This window comes from Mesoplodon bidens (assembly GCF_964165515.1).
Source record: "Mesoplodon bidens genome assembly, chromosome: 2".
Taxonomy (NCBI): Eukaryota; Metazoa; Chordata; class Mammalia; order Artiodactyla; family Ziphiidae; genus Mesoplodon; species Mesoplodon bidens.
Window position 1 is genome coordinate 70,006,494 of NC_138177.1, and position 8,181 is coordinate 70,014,674.

Sequence of the window (8,181 nt, forward strand, 5' to 3'; positions counted from 1 at the left end):
ATCTTTCAAATACATCAGCTATTTCTGGATGATGGAATATGCAGTAAGACTAGTTAATTCCATAAGCATGAGTCCATTGCTGTACTTCCTGTATTGTTAAATGAGTTCCTTTACCGGATGCAATGCTGCGGGGAATGCCATGATGGTAGTTAAGGCATTCTGAGTGTCCACAGGTGGTAGGACTGGCAGAAAGCATTACGGGTAGGGAAAGCAAATCTGTTTTCAGAATTTGTGTCTATTCCAGCAAAGATAGATTTCTGCCCCTTCCATGATGAAAGAGGGCCATTATCATTAACCTGCCACTAGGCTGTTTCTTAAAAAGAAATGATGTCATATTTAGGGGTTATTATTAGTTGCTGCTTTTAGCAGATTGGGTGCTCAGCAATGATGTTATCCAGGTCAGATTTGATAAGGGGAAGTCCATATTGTTGGGCCTAAGTATAGGTTTCATCTCTGCTAACATGGCCGTTTTATTCATGGGAGCCTTTGAACAAATACTAAGGTAGCTGAGGAGAAAGGCTGATTGACATCTACCATGCATGTCATTTTGTCCATCTGACCCCTATAAGCCATCATTTTGATTGATGAGCCATAGTGAGATTTTGGGTACCAAAATGTTAGCATAAATTTTGGGCCAGTGTCAAGTAATCCTTGAAAGGTCTTGGTATTTCCTGTTACTTGGTGAAGTCACTCTAGTATATGGGTATAGGTCCCTTTGGGGGAAGGTTTGGTGGAAGATTTACAGTGTTTGTATTAATGATGCAGGGTACTTCCTCAAGGAGACTTGGCCTCCCTTTCAGTAAAGGGGCTCTTGATCTTTGAATTGACATAGGTTTGGAAACTGGTTGATAGACTATGATGCTCCACTGTGTTGACTCAAATCAGGTAATAGGTGTAGTGTTAGCTCTGGTCTCACACACAGTGGATCAGTTGGTTCAGGGACCTACCTGGTCATTATTTCCTCAGTTCTCTAATGTAAAATTAGAATAGACATGCTCAGTAACTGGTAGAATTCCCCACAGTGGCTCCCTGACATACAGGCCATGTGGTAGGAAGTGCTAAGTGGAAGCCCCTAGAATTTCCTCCCCCTCTCAAGATAGTAAATGAGAAGCAATATCACATTACTGTGGGAATTGTAGAGATGAATTGAAAAAGCAGGGGTTGTAATACTCATAACATCCCTATTTAATTCCTCCAGTTTGGCCTGTGAATAAGCCAGATGTGTATTGGAAAATGACTATGGGCTATTGTAAACTTAATCAGATTGTGATGCCAGTTTCTGTTGCTGTCCCAGATGTAGTGTCGTTACTGGAGCAAATCCACATAACATGTCACACTTGGTAAGTAGCTATTGACCTGGATAACTTTTTCTCCATACAAATTTTAAGTACAATCAGAAGGAGTTGCTTTTACCTGGCAGTGCTAGTAGTGTATTTTCAGTCTTGTTTTAGGGCTATGACAATTCTACTGCTCCCTCTCATAATATAGACCACAGAAATCTTGTTTGTCATGACATTGCATAGAATATCACATGTACTAGTGTATTGATGACATTGTGCAAATTGGATCTGTTGAACAGAAAGTAGCAATTACTTCATTGCCTTCATAAGTATGAGAGGGTAAGTTATAATTCTATATCAGTCAAGGCCCAGTTAGACAAATGTCACTCGGTGATTTGAATAGGGAGTTTAATATAAAGAATTGGTAGCTATAACAAGGAACTGGAGCAATAAGATAGTGGATAGCAATTAAGATAATTCTAAAGAATACAAGAATAGTAGATATAAGGAACAGATACTATCCCTAGGGCTAAGATAAGGTATTGTGGGAAATAAATTTTCTCTAGATTTTTTTAGTGATCTTACAAAAACCTCAGTTTCCTGAGCCATGGAAATGCATACACTATCAGAGTAGAAGGTTTGCTTTCATTTCTCCTAGGAACATTTTACTCCTTACAATGAGGATTAGGTCTGACACCATTTGTTTCTTTGATGGTGGAGCTAATTGCTTCCATACAATAAGCTTCTCTTATCTCCCCAAGAGCCATACGGTTACATTTCTGGTAAGGCACCTAAATTGTAGCATTATCTCTCTGCTTGTTTACATTTCAAAAGGGGTGGAACCTGGAGCCACGAAGAAATTTCTAGGTTGTAAAAGCCATAGACAGTCTATTATCTTCTTCCTGGAAAGATTTATGGGCATAACAAAAGATTAGAATAAGGATTCTTTGCATCCTGTCTCCAAGGAGACTCTCTCAGAAGGAGAGAGAGAAAAATAAACTCTTTCCTCTGTATAAATGGAAGACATTTATATTTCTCCATCTCTTGCATACAGAATGGTCCTGCCACTTGTGTAGGATACATTTTCCATCTGGTTCTTATCATATCACTTTGCAGGGTTGCAAATGTGGAGAGACTAGTGATCCAATGTTATTCTGACTGTTGATTGTGTGGTGAGCATAATAAGAAATCTGCTCTGATTCAGAAACCTCATGTGTACATTCAAGAAAATTTAATAAAGATGAATGTTAAAAACTCAACAAACACCTGAGGAAGAGACAACCCTTCCTGCATAAGGGCTAATATCCAGACCTTATTGGAGAGGGCACAGCATCAACCCACTGTATGACAGAGACATTGCAATGTGCCATGCTGGGAGAACTTGATGGAAATTCACACTTTGGAATGTACCAGAAATCTGCCCTCTAGTGTACTGGGGAAAGCTATTCTGAAGGTAGTGTCTTCCTGGAGACACTTTACTATGTAAAGAAGGATGCTGAGGAAATTTGCTTATTTTTGGGTGCTATTGATTGCCATGCACTGCAGAGCTGGATGTTGGAATATCTGCCCATGTTGCAGGAACTTGCTGCTGGTGAAGCCAAGTCATGCTGAAGAAAACTGCCAAATGGAGCTTAATGGAAATGGAAAGTCCCTTCTTCCTGCAGTGTGTCTAACAGTGCTCTGAAATGACAAAGCTTAACATTGTACCAGCTGTCAAGGGCCCAGCTCAGTTTCTTTAGAGCAAGCAATGAAGGCAAATTTGAAGTTGAAGGACAATAAATTGATAAATGGCACACAAAGAAAAGTGTAACATCAATTATATATTGCTCCTTCCACTCAGGAGGGAGCAACTACTACTTTATTAGTCCTTTCACCATAAAAAAATAATAAAGTGGGAAAAACGTATGAATCAACTGTTTTCAGATTTTAGACAATAAGCAGTGAAAGACTGTGATTCTGGAGGAAATAAAAACACAAAATTTAAGCTCCATGATTTCCCTGAGCTTTTGCTTAAAGGATCTTTGCAAAACATGGCATAGGGAAGTAGAGTCTAAGCATGAGCTGAGGAGACAAATGTTGAAATGAGATGGCAATGTGGCTGGAACTTGTGGGGCAGAGTAGCAGAGAAGAGGAAGCTACACAAAATAAAACCTGCAGAACTATGCATAAGCATCTCTTGGTCTTTTGCAGAATACTAAGGTATATGTATGTGGAGCCAGGCATTAGAAGGCTGGCATAGAACTATTATGGGGAAATGTGAGCTAAACAGAGGTTCTGATGTTTACATGTGGCTGCGAGACATTGGTGTTTGACAAACTAGAGCAGAAAAGCTTAACTGAACGTCCTGGGCCCTCAATTGTAGCCCTAGTAAGACCATACCTAAGGAATAGAGCCACTCTAACTCTAAAGTAAAGACTGAGTCCTGCCCTATCAAACAGAGAGTTGAATCAGGTCAAGCTCAACAGGATCCACAAGTAACCTATATACAACAGAACAATGTTCAATGTTAAAAAATGCAGCACACTACACATGAAATTCAAAATCTCCAGCATTCACTAAAAAACTACTAGATAGGGTTTCCCTGGTGGCCCAGTGGTTGAGAGTCCGCCTGCCAATGCAGGGGACACGGGTTCATGCCCCGGTCTAGGAGGATCCCACATTGCCATGGAGCAGCTCGGCCCATGAGCCATGACCACTGAGCCTGTGCATCCGGAGCCTGTGCTCCGCAATGGGAGATGCCACAACAGTGAAAGGCCTGCGTACCGAAAAAAAAAAAAAAAAAAAAAAAACCTACTAGGTATATGAAGAAGCAGAAAATGTCATTTATAGTCAGAAGAAAATCAGTCAGAAGAAAGAGATACATACATGAAAGAGGTGATGGAATTAGCAGGCAAGAATGTTAAAACATTTACATATATTACATATATATTCAAGGATTAAAAGAAATCATGAATGTAATGAGAAGAATGAAAGATATTAAATAACAAATGTGCCTTCTAGACATAAAAGAAACACATTATCTGCAAAGAACATTTCACTGGATTAGATTAATAGCAAATTAGGAACTGTAGAAGAAAAACTAATTTAACTTGAAGAAAAAGCAATAGAAATTACCCAGAAAGGAAGACATAAATAAAAGATTAGAAACACAGTTTCAGGAACCTGTGGAAAAAAATTCAAACAACCCAGTATAAAACCAATTAGAATCCCAGAAGGAAAGAATAGAGACTGAGGAGTGCAGTAAAAATATTTGGATAAATAACAGCAGTACTATTTTAAAATGATAAAAAATTATAAACCCACATAACAATGAAGGTCAATGAAGTGCAAGTAAGAGAAATGCACACACACACACACACACACACACACACAATACATACCAAGACACAGCCAAATCACATTGCTGAAACCAGTGAAGAAGAGGAAAACATCTTAAAAGCAGCAAGAGAAAAAATTTATGTATAGAGGAATGTAGAAAAAATTCAGACTTCTTCTTAAAAACAATGCAAGTCAGAAGACAATGGAACAATGTCTTTAACAAGCTAAACAAAAAAGTCTACAAACTTAAAATTTTATATTCAGAGAAAATAGATGTTTTGAGTGTTCATGAAACAATCACCAAAGTAGACCATTTTCTGGGCTTTTTTTTTTTTTTTTTTTTTTTTACGGTACGGGGGCCTCTCACTGTTGTGGCCTCTCCTGCTGTGGAGCACAGGCTCTGGACGTGCAGGCTCAGCAGTCATGGATCACGGGCACAGCCGCTCAGCAGCATGTGGGATCTTCCCAGACCGGGGCACGAACCCGTGTCCCCTGCATTGGCAGGCGGACCCCTAACCACTGTGCCACCAGGGAAGCCCCCTTTTCTGGGCTTTAAAATAAGTCTTAATAAATATAAGTGGATTAAAATTATATAACATATCTTCCACGATCATGATGGAATTAAATTAGAAATAAATAACAAATGAATATGGAAGAATCCACAAATATTAAAAAATTAAACAACATACTTTTGAATATCTCATAGGTCAAAGAAGAAATCACATAGGTAATTGGGACATAACTTAAACTGAATGAAAATGCAAGATATAAAAACTTGTGTGATAGAACTAAAGCAGTTCTTAGAGTTTTATAGCTTTGAATGCCTATATTGGTAAAGAAGAAAGGTCCAGATTCAATGATCAGAGCTTCCACTTTAAGAAGCTTAAAAGGGCAGAGGAAGTTAAAACCAAATTGAAAAGAAGAAAATAAATAATAAAGATGAAAACCGAAATGAATTAAATCGAAAACAAAATAAAATAAATGAAACCAAAAGCTTTTTAAAAAATAAATTTGATAAACTTCTAGTCAGACTAACCAAGAAAGAAAAGTCACAATTAAAGAGGGTACATTACTACAGATCCTGTATGTATTAAATGGTTAAGAAAGGAAGATTATGAGAAACTTTGTGTAAATCACTTCAACCACTTACATGAAGTCGTTAAAATCTTTCAAAGTCACAGATGATCAAATTTGACCCAAGAAAAAATAGAAAATATGAGTAGTCCTGCTTTCCCAGCAGGCCCCATGCAGCTCCTGTGCACTCAGTGACCTTTCCAAGTTGTCTGTTGTGACTTAGGGTGGCCTGAGATGCTGATCCTCTGCCTGAGATGCTTCAAAGCCTTATTAAGAACGTTTGGATCCCCATGATGCCCTACTATACCCAAGTTTACCAGGAGATTTGGGTAGGAATGGGGTTGATGGGCTTCATCTTTTATAAACTCAGGAGTGCTGATAAAAGAAGTAAAGCCTTGAAAGCTTCTGGTCCTGTGCCTGCTCATGGTCATCATTAACCAGCTTTCTTTGAATGGGATGTTGGTCTGGTTGTGTTGTAGGCAGAACACAAACATGGGACATCGTGTTGACTTGTAGCAGTGCTGCTGCCCTTGTGCATGAATAAATGTACCTGTGAGACCCACAAAAAAAAAGAAAAGAAAAGAAAAGAAATATGAGTGGTCCTATTTTTATTAAATAAATTAAATTAATTTTGATTTTCCCACAAAGAATATTCCAGGCTTCAATGGCATCACTGGTAAATTCTATCAAAAATTTACAGAACTTGTACAGTTTCTTCACAAACTTCCAGATTAGAGAGGAAGTGAGAGTGTTTTTCACTTTATGAGGCCAGCTTTGTTCAAATTCAAAACCAGACGGTCTTTACACATAACACACATAAAAAGATAACGAAAAAAATATCCCTCATAAACATACTTGCAAAAATCGTTAAGAAAATGCTAGTAAATAAAATCTAACAATATGTAAATGGATCATGCACCATGAACAAGTAGGTTTCCTTTTGGTAATAAAAGATGGGCTTAACATTTGAAAATCAACCAATGAAATTCACGATATTCATAACAAAGGGAAAAAATCATATATGATTAACTTGATTGATTCAGAAAAAAATTAGATAATGTTTAGACTCCATGAAAATAAATCTTGGCAATGTAGCAATTGAAGGGAATTTTCATAAATGACAGCTATTACTGTAATTAATGGTGAAAGATAATGTTTTATCTCTTAGAACAAGAGTAATGCAAAGGTACCTTTTATCACGTATATTCAGTATTGTCCTGTTTCTAACTAGCGCAACAAAGTAAGGAAAAGAAATTAAAGGCATTTAAAAAAGGCATTAAAATTGTAAAGGAATAAATATAAATTGTCTTTGTTCACATATGTTCTGCTTTTGTTTACAGAAAAATTCTACGGCCATACCACTCTGAATGTGCCTGATCTCATCTGTTTATAGAAAAAGCCCAAGAAATTAATAGAAAATGTACTAGAATTAAAAAGCAAATTTAACAAGTTTTCAGAATACAATACCAACATATACAAATACATTGTATTCTAAATAATAGCAAAAATTAGAAAACAATTTTAAATATCATTAAATGTCATTAAAAATAATACTTAGTGATAACTTTTACAAATATGTGAAGATGTCTGCACAGAAAACTATACATTATTGCTGAGAGAAATTGAAGAAAGCATGAATAAGTAAAGATATGTATTATGCACATGGATTGGAAGTTTAATATTGTTAACATGTCAATTCCCCCTAAGTTAGTGTATAAATTCAAACAGTCTCAACCAAAATTCCTGCAGGCTTTGTAAAATAGAAGTTGACAAGTCAGTTTAAAATTTATATGTACATGCAGAAGACCTAGAACAGCCAAAACAATTTTTAAAAAGAAGAAAGGAGAATAAAAAGGTTTACCATAAATCTACATTAAACTAAATGCCATGGCTATGGAATAATAAAATACATATGAATTGTTGTAACAGAATGGAGAATACAGAATTATTAGATCCATGCATATAAACTACTTTTCAACAATAACGCTGAAATATTTCAGTACAAAGTGATGATTTTAAATATTTTACATTGGGTTATCTTTTTATTTTTGAGTTGTAAGAGTTCCTTATATATTTTGGGTACTAGACCCTTATCAGATATGATTTGAAAATGATTTTTTTGCCTTCTGTAGGTTGTCTTTTTTTAAATTAAATTAAATTTAATTTTTTAAACATCTTTATTGGAGTATAATTACTTTACAGTGTTGTGTTAGTTTCTATTGTATAACAAATTGAATCAGTTATATGTATACATATATCTCCATATCCCCTTCCTGTTGTGTCTCCCTTCCACCCTCCCTATCCCACCCCTCTAGATGGTCACAAAGCACTGAGCTGATCTCCCTGTGCTATGTGGCTGCTTCTCACTAGCTATCTGTTTTACATTTGGTAGTGTATAAAGGTCATTGCTACTCTTTCACTTCATTCCAGCCTCCCCTTCCCCATGTCCTCAAGTCTATTCCCTACCTCTGTGTCTTTATTCCTGTCCTGCCCCTAGGTTCATCAGAAC

The 8,181-nt window shown here is 36.7% G+C and overlaps 1 protein-coding gene across 1 annotated transcript; it reads left to right on the plus strand.

Moving 5' to 3' along the window:
* The first annotated feature begins 5,907 nt into the window (after window positions 1-5,907).
* On the plus strand, window positions 5,908-6,179 carry LOC308613179 (ATP synthase subunit ATP5MJ, mitochondrial-like). Its single transcript, XM_081226222.1, has one exon. It carries the CDS (start codon window positions 5,927-5,929, stop codon window positions 6,107-6,109), a length of 183 nt encoding a protein of 60 aa, XP_081082348.1. The 5' UTR covers window positions 5,908-5,926; the 3' UTR covers window positions 6,110-6,179.
* The last annotated feature ends 2,002 nt before the right edge of the window (window positions 6,180-8,181 follow it).